Source organism: Ammospiza nelsoni, chromosome 30 (genome assembly GCF_027579445.1).
Source record: "Ammospiza nelsoni isolate bAmmNel1 chromosome 30, bAmmNel1.pri, whole genome shotgun sequence".
NCBI classification, from domain to species: Eukaryota; Metazoa; Chordata; class Aves; order Passeriformes; family Passerellidae; genus Ammospiza; species Ammospiza nelsoni.
Window position 1 is genome coordinate 3,493,507 of NC_080662.1, and position 13,723 is coordinate 3,507,229.

Genomic DNA, 13,723 nt, shown 5'->3' on the forward strand with positions numbered 1-13,723 from the left:
AAAACGACATCTGTTGGGGCTGTCTGTAAATTTATAACACAGAATTGTTAGAGCTGTTTCCATGTTCAGTCCTTCAGTTCCACGGTGAATTCATGATATTGCTGTGCTTTGGGAGTGGACAGGATTCCAAGAGTGCAATTTTTTTGTATTTTTAATTTCAAAGTGATATTTCTTCCGCCAAAGAGAGATTTTGTTCAACATGTGCCATTCAAAGCACCTCTCTGCTCTGAAGAGGTTCTGCTGAGTTCAAGCACAGCAGAATAATTTCCCGTCTTCCTTGGGCCAAAAAGTTATTTGGTTTGATTTTTATTTTTAAAAAAGAGTGTTTTCCTATGGACTGTCCAGTAGGAAATACTAGAAAGAGGCTTGGTTGGCACACTGTGCCAAGAACTTGTCCTGTTTAAGCTTTTATGTTTTCTGTTTATGCCTAACCCAGGTCAATTTAAATGATATATTTATCTGAAAAAGGGCACTTGTCCAAGTTAATAAAAACAACAGAAACTTCAGGCAGAAGTGCCTGATGAGGATGTTACATGCATTGTTTGGAGCAGACAAGCCACACTGAAAGACCTGAAGTGGTTCAGCAATTTCCTCAGATAAGAATTAATTTTTTTCTTGCTTCCTTTGTTGGGAATTAGGAGGTCTTGTCACAGATTTTGCTTACTCACAATTGAGGCAAACAAAGGGTGATGTTGGCGGTGCTGAATTTGAGGAGGATTGAGGGGAAGACAAAACAAGGAGCAGTAGAGCTGAAATACTACATCCCAAAGTAGGTAAATAAATACAGGCACAGTGTATGTGAATAAAAGACTCATATTATTGTGAATAAAATACTCATATTTTTGTGAATAAAATATTCATATTTTTGTGAATAAAAGACTCATATTATTGTGGGCACCCAGTGTTTGTAAATAAAAGACTCATATTATTGTGGACACCCTTGTTTGCACAGTATTCTGTGTTGTTTTGGATCTCCCTCTTTCCCTGCATGATTATTTTAGGAAGATGTATTTCAGATCTTAAGACTGAGCTGTTTTAGGCGCAAGGATTCTTTGTGCATCAGTTTGTGGCCTCTAACCCAGCCCATTTAAACTTGCTCTGGCACGTGCCCTTCTCTGCAGCCCAGCTCTCCAACATGAAAACACAACCCTTCCTTTTAATCAGCAGAGAGTGAATCCAGTGCTAATAGCACTTAATTGTTTCTCTAAAATGCTCTCGGTTGGTTTTGGCAGCCGGGATGAAAACAATTCCAAATCCCATCAAAGGAGCTGCTCCACACCCAGCATGTCCAGGGTGAGGGGTTGGGAGCCAGCGTGGGGTGGCCTCAGATCCTACACGAGGCTCTGTCATCCCTCCCTGCTCGCTCCGTGATCCTGGAAGGTCCGAGGGGTAAAATTAAAAAAAAAAGGAATAAAACAGACACAGAAAATCTTGGTCCATGCCCCTGAAAATAATGTGCTGACGGTCTCTTCAAGCACACACCTCTATTAATCTTGACTTTCTTGAAGCCTGCCCGCTAGTTTGAATTTGTATGCGACATCAAACATACCTTTTCACATATGTTCTTTCCAGATTTTTTTTTAACAGTTACTTAGCAGTTTATAGAAGGAAGTGAATGATCTCATCAAGCTGCTTAGAAATTAAAAAAAAATCTGTGCTTATTAATTATGCAGGATTAGTCTAATTATAATTCAGCAAATTAATTAGCGACAGAAGGTGTTCTGAAACATTGGAGTACATTTGCATGTTAAATGGAGAGGCTAGTCTGTAATATATGTAAATTTATGCATGGCTTCATAGTTTAATTTAAAAATTTGCAGCTGCATATGGTATGGGAGCAGGTGAAAAGTCAGTTTTAGTTTAATGATGCTAACAAACATTGGATGCTGTCCTGTCTTAGGGAAGGAATGCGCTGAATGCACCCCTATCTGCCAATCCATAAATCTGTCATAGGAATATAATGTTACACCAGTGCTCGGATTCAAGGTCATCTGTGCCCAGACCCAGAAGTACAATAGGTGCAGATCTACCCTCTGAATAGCCCTGCAGAAGGGAGAAGGCAGAATGTGCCTGGATCCTGAGCTGCTGGGATGTAAATCTGCCTCTTTAGCAAATGAATGCACGTTTATTCCGTACAAACCCAGTTTGGGGACAGAGCCTTCACAAATGAGTGAGAGCTCTGACCTGAGTGATTTCCACCCTGGCAGGTGTAAAATGGGATCCCAGCCTCGGTTCCATCCCTAATGTTCGCGTCAGTGCAGCTCTGTGATCTCCTGGACTCTCTGGGAAGTTATTTCCAAGTTCTGCATGAACTGCAGGGTGGGGAGTTTTTGTGTGCCAGGCTCTGCCATCTGGCAGCAACAGTAAAAACCAGCAGAGCCAGCAGAGAGAGGCCACTGGTGTAATTGGTGCTCACTGCTCAGCCTAGCATGGCTCAGCACACCGAGGTTTTGGAGAGACATGGGCTGGGAGGATGGAAGAGTCACAAGAGAAAGGAACTGCAGGTTTCTCTCAGTATGGAAAATAAAAATGTGTGGGGATTTGGGTCGGTGCTCATTTGACTCCTCTGTCAGCCTTTCTGGGATCTGCAGGGTTTGCAAAGGAGATCTGGAGATAAATGTACACCTGTGCAGAGCTCTGAGGGTGAAGTGATACCAAAAATGACTGGATTTAAGCAGGACTGCAGTGTCCTTGGGCCTGTGTTTGGTGACACGGCCCAGCTCCAAATCTTGTGTGTGCTGCTGATGCTGACAGGAGTGTGAAGAACAAGAATTTGGCCATGTTTTCCAAATCCTGCTGGGTGTTTTGTGTGGAAGCAGCAATGAGCTCTGTGAAATTTGTGTCACTATTCAAATGAACCAGTAAAATCCCAAGCAGGACTTGCAGGAATGGGATGTGGCGGTTGCCTGGAAAAGCCACTGGCTCTGAATTTCCCTGTGCCTCAACTTCCCCGTCCCTGAGCTGCACAGCAGCATTTCCTCCCTGCTGTCCTTTGTGCCTCCCCTCCTCAATAACAATTTCACAGCGTGGCTGGGCCGTGCCCAGCACAGTTGGAGCCCACAGACACTGTAATAAACCAGGGAGCATTATCTGAAGGTCCCTTTCAGCAGCCCGTCAGCTCAATCCTCTCCTCTATTACCTCCCTGCCTATTGACTTTTGATTATGCTCTGGCATTTGGGTCTGTGCCAAATGGCATGAATAATATGGAACTTACAGGATAAATAAGCTTTTACCATTGTCTTGGAAGTTACTGGAAAGTTTTGGTGTGGGAGGAAAGGGGAAAGCCCAAAGGATAAAGGGGAAAGTGCTCAAATTGCAAAGAGTCCTCCAAAGACTTTTTGGAGAACAATTGCAATTACAAACACACTGTTAGTGTTGTGTTTCATTTTCAATTCGAGCCCATAGAGTTCAATTATTATTTTCATTAATGGTGTCAGGTTTTCATCAGAGTGCACAAACAAGGAGGTTTTCCTTGGAGATTTTGGTTTTTTTCCCCCAAGCAAATGTGGCCATGGGAAGGAAATGCATTGAGCAGCGAGAAATCACTGCCTGGGTACCTGGCAGGGCACTCTCCCCCAGCCCCTGCTTCTTCAAAATGGGATAATTTTGTAGCAGAAGAAGCATTTATTTACCCCAAAGAGTGTGAATTTCAGTTGTGGGGGTGTGTCCCTTCTTTGGGCGAGAGGGACACATTCTGCTTCAGATGAAAATTGCAAAACGTATAGAAAATCCGCAGGAAAAAAAAAAAATCAAGTTTTCTGACACGTTTGGAGGTTGGGTGACACATTGCATGTTTACATTTGGTTATTATTGGTTTGAAACTATGCTTTTTTTTTCAAAAAACAAACAAATCCACTAGATAAAGGATGGAGAGAAATATGTTGTTCCAGGCTGCAGAGAGAGGGGATATTTGAGGAGGAATTGTTTTGTGGCTGAGGAAAAGGACTGGAAGTTGGACATGGATTCATTGTTGTGGACTTGTGTGCAGTGTTCTCTCTTGATCCATCTGAAATATTTTCACCCCATTTCTTCTTTAATCCATTGCAGAGAGTATTATCCACCCAAGTGTGAGCAGGACATCTTGGCATAGCAAAAATAATACAATTAGAGGCAGTTTTAAGATGGGTTCTGCCATGCTGCAGCTTTAAGGTTGTTTTTTAAGTTGTTCAGATCTCTTGGACTCCCTAACCCTGTTTTTGTTCCTTTTTCACACCTGACTCAAACATTGGCTTTTTTGAGCTCAGAGCCACAGGAAATCAGACACTTCTGCCTTCCCCCAGGTGGCATTTCAGGGATTAGATCCTAGATAACATTCCCACATCAAAACTTAAACTTTAAACCTAAAATCTAAATTGGAGTGAGTGACTGCAAGAAAAGTCACTTAGAAAAAAGTCGAACCAGACTGAAGAAATTGCTTTGAATCAAGGCAGGAGGATGGAGAAGTGTTTCTGGTTTGTCCCATCAGGAAATGTGGTTTTTGTTGGGTGTAGGAATAACAGGCATAGTGTTAATCTGCTTTCTGGTTTGTTTGTTTGGTTTTTTGGTTTGTTTTGTTTGGGATTTTGTGTGTGTGTTTTTAGGGGTTTTTTTTTGGTTTTTTTTTTTTGGTTGGTTTGTTGTTTTTTCTGTGCAACTGGAGTCTTTCTATTAAAAAAAACCCCAAGTGAGAAATGAGCAGCTAACTCCTCTTCTCCTGGCCTGGGCTTGGGCTCTCATCATCCGACTCCTGCTCCCTTCTCTCCCAGAGAATCTCTGACAGACTCAGAAAAGTCTCCTGACCTACATATGTTGGTTTTCACGTTTGTTAAACTGGGTTCACACTTTATGCACAGGAGTTTCGTGAAGATTAATTAGCTGCTGTTTGTGGAGTATCATATAAATACTCTGGCTCAGTGCAATAACCCCACTCATTTCTCACACAGTGCAAGGTGTACATTCATTTAAAGTGCCTTTGTGCACTGCCTGATCCCACACTGGCTGTAACTCCTGCAAAAAAATGGGAAATTTTCTCATCAGCTCCCTAATAATACACCCTGACATAATAGATCGAAATTACTCCAGAGATAAATATTCAGATTGCAAAGAAGTCTTCCACTCTGATATTCATTAAAATCAGGATGGTGATATCAAAGAAATGCAATTAATTGATTTGAAACAGCGACCTGCAAATGTGGCCCTTGGAAAGGCAGGAGTTTGAAGTTGTGTGGGGCACTGGGCAGGGTCTCTGGTCCCACTTTTCTCAGAGGTTGCCATGCCAAGACACACACAGGTGACCCAAGGGGAGGATCTGACCTGATCCAGAATTCCCTTGTTCTGATGGAGCTGGAGTCAGGCCCTCACTGCAATAATAACACTTTTGCAGTTCACAGAATATTTTAATTGAATATTGTTACACTGATACCCATAGTAGCAACTTCTGGTTTTTCTTTGTTCTCTTTGTGAGGTTTTGGAAGCACTGAATTATTTAAGCAGAATTGCACTGTATCTTTATATTTTCATTAGGTTTTGGGATCACAGGATTTGCTGGCAGGCAAATTCAGAATTATCCTAGATGGTAGGTGTCTTCTCATGCCAAAAAATGACTGAGGCCACAACTCCAAATTCCACAGCAACCCCAAAAAGCCAGAAGTATTTGCTTTACAAGGGAGAATTTTTAGTTATGTCCAGAATTTTAGGTGCATCCACAGGCTGTTCCCAACATACGGCCAATGTTGGACCTCTTGATTCTGTACCTCTATTTTAATGAAGCATAAAATGTGGATGGGGGATAAAAATTATTAATTGATTTATTTTTTTTTAAAATTACACTTTCTGCTGCATGTGGGACTGAGCTTTAGGGCTTCTGCCTAGTCCTGCCAAAGTCACCAGGAAGGTTTTTCTGACTCCAGCAGGATTTGATTAACGTCAATTTGATTCTCCCCACTCATCTGAGGTGGATAAACATCCTCACAGGTGTGGAGCACAGGTTCCAGTCCTAGCCAGGCACAGAACCTAATTATTGGGCATAGACAGGCAAGATGGGACTGTGGGTCTAAACCTGCTTTGGGAACAGTTTAACTGATGCAAGACCTGGCTTTGTTTGCCCTCACCCTTCCTCCATGTCCATGCACCCCTCAGCTGTGTTGGGAGCTCTCCTGGTGCTCCCCACCGAGGATCGCTCAAATAGAGTTGAGAAATAAAATAAAATAGAGTTGAGATAACACAGCTGACGCTGTCCTGGAGCGGAAAAGGGGAAATTGAGCCATTCCCCAGCTGAACTCCTGGGCTTGGTGGGAGCTCCCAGCAGGAGGAGCAGTAACTTTTAAAACAGCTCTAAAAAGAGGGAGGCAGAGTTAAGGCGGCATTTTGGAGACCTCTCAAGTGCCTCAATCTGTGCCCGGAGAGGTCAATGATGAGAGAGATGCAACAGGAACAGAAATCTGTACTTATATCTTAATTAATTTTATGTCTGTGCATTAAGTCAATCTGCTTTTCCATAGCAATGCCAGAGTTTTCAGGGGTAGTTATTGAAATGTGTTTAGATTTTCCCCCACCACCCTGAAATATTGACAGCATGGGCCAAGGTCCCTTTGCTTGGCTGGAGCCAGAGTCACCTGCAAAACTCCCCCCTAATTCTGTCCTCAGCAAGGCTAAAGATTGGCCAGAGCCATCAAAATCAGCTATTTTTTTATAATTCTGTTTAAAAAAATAATTATTGTTTTTCATGTATATATAGGTTAAGGCCAAAAACTGGCTAAAGTGTCTCATTTAAAGAAATTAATAAAATCTTTCTGCAATTCTCTTGTTACCCCTAAATCAGCTTCATTTAGTGCTGAACCTTCCCTCCTCTTTGCTCCCCCCCCAAGTCATTTTTATTCTAATGCTGCAATAAATATTAATGCCTTTCCCAGATCCAACATCTTAAAAAATACCCCCACATTTGTACATGCACAAACACACACATATATGTATATGGGTATATATGTGTGTATGTGTATATATATACACACATAAATCTCCCAAATACTTCATACAGATGCCCACTTGCAGCTCAAATTTGACTGAAGGAACTCTGGAAAAGAGAAAAAGAAAGGTGTGGTTCAACTGGGAAAAAAAATTAAAAAATATAAAAATCTTTGTGTGGGCAGCTAAATGAAATTAAATCTAAATTTTGGGGTGATAGGAGGGAAATTGTCACAGTGCAGCATATCTAGTGATCTCCAACAAACATCTTAGCAAAATAAATATAAATTCTGCCATGATATTTAAGCACTAAAAGAAAACCCATCCCTTTCTGAATTTTGTGATGTCTTAAAGCAGCAAAACTTTCAGCATTTTGAGCTGTTCATCAGTTCCAGAAAGTGAAGGCACCTCCAGGAGCCCTCGGTGGGATGCCCAGGGTCCAATGCCCAGGCTGGCCGTGCCAGGCTCCGTGCCTGGGATGTGTTTGGTGCAGAGCAATCGGGGAGGATTGGGAGCCTCAGCGCTGCCGCAGCTCAGGGACTGGGCAAGTTTTGTTTTCTGTGCTTTTTTTAATGGCCGTTGCCCCCCCTGGCACGAATCAGCCCGGATTTAATTGGAGCCCAGCTTCATTTTCAGGTGTGCTGTTGGTTTGCGTTTGCTGGGGGGCTGAACCCTGGTTTTCTGCAGGCATTTAGCAGAAAAAGGGGATTTTTGTTCCTCGCCACGCCGTGCTGCAGAGTTTGCTCGTGGATGCTGTTAAATGCACATTTGGAAGTTTTGCCTCTCTGAATCTGCCTTTTAGGGGTTGTGTCACTCACAGTCCCCCAGGATCCGTCCTCTTCCCTAAACCAGCCCAGCTGACACCGCAAGTTCTCTCCCAAACACTTTGCCCTGCTCATTTGCTTCGTTCTTTGGTTCATGTTGATAATTTTCTATCAAAAGGGATGCAAGCATTCAAAAAATTAAAAAATAAGCTGGCCATTTTTCTGCTTAATTTATTTCTTATTTCCTTAGAAGTAACAATTTGTGAAATTTTTTTTTTTTGGTGACTTTCCTGCAGGATGATCAGCCAGAGGCTCATTGATTTTCATATAAAAGTTCCTTTTCTTGGTTCATTTTATAGTTTGGTTTAATTCTGGACTTTTCCTTTGCACAGACACATCTATAAGCTTTTTATATATCTGCAAATATTCTTTTTTATATCTCTAAGAAGAGGGAAAGAGAAAAAGGAGTGTTTGTGAGTAAGATTTATGCCTCACATTATCCTGTGAGTCTCTGAGATTGTCAGCATGCAGGGGATTTTTTTCCTTCTGAAAACATTTTTATGGATAAAATCTCACCAAATCTTTCGTATAAAAGAGGTCACAGGTTTTAGCATGGACTTGACAGGACTTATTTAATAAAATATACTCAGTGCTGCTCCCAAGGCATGAAATTCTGTAAGATTTTTAGTTTGGAAGCCACGGAGGTGCCCAGGGCTCTGTTGGCAGAAGTTGCCCTGTGAGAGCTGAGCACTGACCCCTCTGTCCTGCTGAACCTCAATGTCCTGCTGAAGGGAGGCCTGAAATGAGAAGGAAATGTGGAGAAAATAACAGTCTCACCTTGAGAAAATAAACATTTTAAAAATATCTAACGTATTTGTGAGATATTAAAGGGAGTAATAGTTAAAAAGAGGACATTTTAATTGAAAAGGGTCCCTGGTCATGGTGGGTTTTGGGCAGTGGTTTTATATGGTACAATCTGTGTCTTTTTTGTGGGTGAGGTTTGCAGAGGGGTTTGGTTTGTTCAAGCAACACACAAATGGTTCCAACCCGTGGCTTTTTCTTTGTATTTTGGGCAGATGGAGGAGAAATCTTGTGGTGGGAGTAGTGCAGAGAAAGTGGCACTAACAAGGGGAGCAGATTTCTGCATTATTGTCTTGTGCTGGGGCTGGTTTGGAGGGTGTTGCTGGTAAACCCAGGAAATATCCATCTTGCTCCTTTAAAGTTCTAATTCAAGGCATGAATGTGTGAGTTCTGAAGGGACTTAGGGACTGCGGTAAAAAATCGTTGTCATAGTAACAGAAAGGGAAATAGGCCTGGCTCACCTGGGACTTTAACTTACTGCAAAAGCAGATTTTTTTTTTTTTTTTAAAGGCAAGCACTCAGCAAGAGAAATAAATAAATAACTTGTTCTTTGTATTCAAAATCAATTCTTCAACTATTTATTTTTTCTTGTATATGACTCTTTTTCCTTCTAAATCTATCTCAAAGTCTTTGATTTATTTTTTTAATTATAATTGTTGTGGTTAAACCCATCTTGTCTGACAAATAGAAATGGAAAGAATCACGGCGAATATTTTCACTTGCAAGAGAGGATGCCAAAATATTTCTTGCTTCTGCCTAAATTTTGAAAACTTGTTTGTTCCAACAACTGTGGCTTTTCACACAATTTCTTCACCTCTGAAGTGTTCAGATTCAATCAGAAAACAAAGGGGTGAATCCTTTCCTCCATGGATGTGAGACAAAATTTGGTGGAATAGCTTAGGGAAAAATTCCTGCAGAATATTTCTAAACTCTAAAATCTCCATGCAGTGTTGGGTGAGTCACCAAACAGGCTGGAGATTCAACTTGGGTACATGACAAGCTAAACTCTACAGAATAATAAACCATATGAAGATGGGTGTATGTGACAGAACAAAAATAATTGGCGCAAGAACTTTGTGGGATATTAAGGGGTTTATCTGCTCGGACAGCATGAGCTGTCATGTTTCACTTGAGCTCGTGTTCTCCTTATCCTCCCTCCGAATCTAGATAGGAACAGTCTGGGCTTTTGGCAGTTCTGTTCCTCTGCTTGTGTGACAGGAATCTTCATCAGAAAGAAACACCATCAGAATGAATCCTCATCAGGTTCCTCCCTGAGCTGTGTTTGCTCCTGGGTTTTTCATACATTCCAAGGCTTATCTGCCTCGGAGTTGCCCTGTTGGTTTTGTGGTCTCCACAATACCATTATCCTTCTATATTGTTTCATGGGAAGTCCCTCCAGACAGCCAAAAAAAGACCTTGAATGTGAGGGAGAGATAAGAAAAGACTAAAATTGTGTGATCAAACCTGTGCAGAGGGACTGGGTGTAGATCAGAGGAATGATGTTCACTTACACCACAGTGGATTTCAGTCACACTGGGTATACTTTACCTGCTGGTTTTTGTAAATTCCATTTATTAGAGTTTAGTTTGTTTGTGTTTTGATAAATTCTTGCAGTCCTGTAAGACCCAGTATGATGCAAACCACTTCATGTACATTTTAAACCAGAATATAACTACACCTTTTGCTGTGGTTAATAGAAGTGATGTGGTTCTTTCTCTTTCCAGATTCTTCCTAAAATTTTTTCTCAAGTGCAATCAGAATTGCTTGAAAACAGCAGGAAACCCAAGAGATATGAGACGGTTCCAGGTAAGTCTTACAAGGCTCAGCATTAACCTGTCTGCCTCTGTTCTTCTTTTCCTTTCCCATCTCCTCTCTCCTGCACTGCCCCTAACAAACACGATGACAAAAGCCATATCAGACAGCGTTCAAGTTTTTCTCCATTTGTTGTGTTTAAACCTTTTTTTCCCTTTTCCTTTCTTTTCCTTCCCTCCTTCTCCACCCTGAATCCCCAGGGGGAAGTGCTGTACTGTACCAACCAGCAGTGGATATTTGATTTGACACCCTCGGGCAAAGCACTCGCAGATCCAGCTGCCCACAGCAGGGATCGTGCCTGTGATATTTAGATGCCTCGGAATTGTTCAAAGTAGCTCTGTACGTGCTACACAAGCAACCTCCTCATTTCCTACCTCTTTCCCTGTTATGTTTTGCTTTCTAACACTCTCACATCCTCCCTTCAGCTTCTGTAAAAAACAACAACAACAAACCAAGAAGCCAAAATAGCAATGGTCACTTTGAGATGTGAGAGGAGAGGAGAGGAGAGGAGAGGAGAGGAGAGGAGAGGAGAGGAGAGGAGAGGAGAGGAGAGGAGAGGAGAGGAGAGGAGAGGAGAGGAGAGGAGAGGAGAGGAGAGGAGAGGAGAGGAGAGGAGAGGAGAGGAGAGGAGAGGAGAGGAGAGGAGAGGAGAGGAGAGGAGAGGAGAGGAGAGGAGAGGAGAGGAGAGGAGAGGAGAGGAGAGGAGAGGAGAGGAGAGGAGAGGAGAGGAGAGGAGAGGAGAGGAGAGGTTCTCCTGCCCTCACCTTTTCGGCAGCTCTGTTTAATAAATAGCTTCCCCTTTAGCTCAGCCCCTGGTAGAGCAGCAAGGGGATGTGCAGCTCTGAGAGCCTGGATGTGCTGTCAGATGTCAGAAAGTGGGGCTGGAGCCGGCTCTGGGGCAAGGCTGAGGCACAGCCATGGAATCAGGTGGTTGGGCTGCACCCCAGCTTTTCTGGGGGACCTTTGGTGAGCCATTTTACCTCTCTTTTCATCTCTGATTCCAAATGGGGTTACTTACATGAGCTTCCTCATTTATAAACAGAGTTAAAACTCCACTGGAGTTTACAGAGTTGCTTCAGACTTTCCATCAAAATGCATTCTCAAAATGCTGTCATTTTTATTTTTCTTCCGCTTCTGCTAGCGCTGAAAAATTTAATAATTTTAAAAATAAGTTTCAACTTTTACGAGAAATCCTGCAAAACAAAATTTTCTGAAAGCTCAGAAAAATTAAAGAAATGCAGCAAAAAAAAAAAAAAGTTTTATTACCTTTTAGTTTGGAGCATGAAGAAATTTCAAGAAAAATTCCTGACCAACCTAATTTTTTTCACCAGTAGTTTAAAGAGACTGCAGTGACTTCTTCACTCTGTGTTCTTTAGAGATGATAAGACATGAGAAAAAAAGAGGTGCTCATTGTTAGGGAATTTATACTGAGGTTTTTTTTCAAGTGGCAATTTCCATAAAGAAAAGAACCAGCAATTAGTTATCATCTGCCAAGAAAGCTAAAAATCTGGAAAGTAAAAGAAAACCTCTTTTACAGCATGTAAACGCATCTTGTTGGCTTTTGGAGCCAGCAAGAAGAACTGATTGCAGAATGTCAGGAAACATAAATAATCTCCTTTTTGGGGGGGGGGTTTTGTTCTGAGTTTGTAAAAAATCGTGCCCAGGCCTCTCCTGATGAACACCTGGGGACCTGAGGCACTGCCATAATACACAGAATATTGGCTGTAGCTGCCAAAAGAGAAATCCTGGACCCAAACACATTGGAATATTGGAGAAATTAAGCTCTGATTTCAAACCCATGCTGGCCACTCCCAAAAAATCCTCAAATCCTTGATGTCCATCAGATGCTGAGCTGAAGGAGGAGTTTGGATCAAACTTTAATCTGTCTGTGTTCTTAGCATTATCCCTGGTGTCACCTCACCTGAATGGGGACGTGACAGAGCCCAACAGCCTCAGATGTCCAGGGAAACCTGAAACAGGGAAACAGCACCAAATCCTGCAGGGTCCCGTGGATGAGGATGGAATTCCTCCATTCCTCAGCCCATCCACCGGGCAGCTCTCCTGCCTGGCCTTACTTTTGGTCTCTGCACCAAAATCAGCACTTTATTGAGGAGAATGAGCTGGGATATGCGGGGGACGGGGCAGGTAGAAGTCCAATGGTGTCAGGAACCCACGTCTTAAAAAAGGAACCCACTAGGCCGGGCAAAATATCCAAATATGGATAACATTGTAACCAGACCAGTGAAGAGATTTTTGCTTTTATTTCCAGCACATCAGTCTCAAAATACAAAATGGAGACATGACAGCTCACTGATCCACACCAAAAAATGTCTCCCCCAACAGCGCTGGTACAGCAATACATAAAATCATCTCAGACTACAATTCAGCCAATCAGACACAGAAAACACATATTGACAAACATTCTATCCAATCTTATAAAACATACAAAAAATCGTAGCTAAAACAAAGACTAGATCATAAGAGACAAAGAACAGAGTTCTATTCATGCTAACCTTCTAAAGGTATACATTAAATAACCTTGTTGCCATCCTAAAGCCAATTCCTCAAAGACCTATTGTAGTTTGTCACGTCTACTGCTTGGGAAACTTTTCTGCTTGCATGGGAAACTTTTCTGCTGTATTTGCAATGCTAACAAAACTTCAGTCTGAGGCCTATACTTTTTTAACCATTTCCTAAAAACCCTCTAACCTTAAGGATTCCAACAGGATAGACTCCTCAGCTGGGTTTTCTGCCTCCAAACATGCCAAGCTGGGCAAACAGAGCCAAGTGAAGCTCCAGGGTTCTGTTTCTCTGGGGTAACTTCAACCCCTCCTGCGCGTTCAGTCAATGGGAGTCTCAGTGTGAGAGTTCAGTTCAGGCCCCCAAATTAATCAAGATCAACCTTTAAAACCACTAAGTTCAGTTTAGTTTATATCAACACCCCCCAAAAATGTCAACCTTTTCTCAGAGTTACAGAATGAAAACATTTGAGACAAATGGCAGAATGCTTGAGGTTTTGAGTGAGAGCAGGATCTTCATTCAGGCTGCTTCAGAGCTGGACTCATGGGTTGCTGAGCTTTGTTCTGGGCTGCAGAGGTCAGTGTGGATAAAAAAAGATACAAAAAGTGGCTCAAATTGCTAAAATTTGACACCTTGGGAATAACAAAGCTCCGTGTTCCAAAGCAAATTAGCCATGATGAACAGTAAGGACAATGGGCAGAGACAGCTTGTTTTCTGTCTGCCTCCTGGTTTCTAAGGACACCATCATTACTTCCCTGAACATAACCAGAGTTAGGAGTGTTCTTAAACACTCCAGTGGCCTCTGGACACTTCTTTTATTTTT

At 42.1% G+C, this 13,723-nt stretch overlaps 1 protein-coding gene across 2 annotated transcripts in view; it reads left to right on the forward strand.

The window, feature by feature from the left end:
- Nucleotides 1-13,723, forward strand: part of EBF2 (EBF transcription factor 2) — a 132,089-nt gene that overhangs the window by 85,524 nt on the left and 32,842 nt on the right. For both annotated transcript variants that reach the window (XM_059490873.1, XM_059490872.1), the window contains exon 7: nt 10,293-10,374. In XM_059490873.1, coding sequence (XP_059346856.1) covers nt 10,293-10,374 — 82 coding nt within the window. The remainder of the gene's footprint in view (nt 1-10,292; nt 10,375-13,723) is intronic.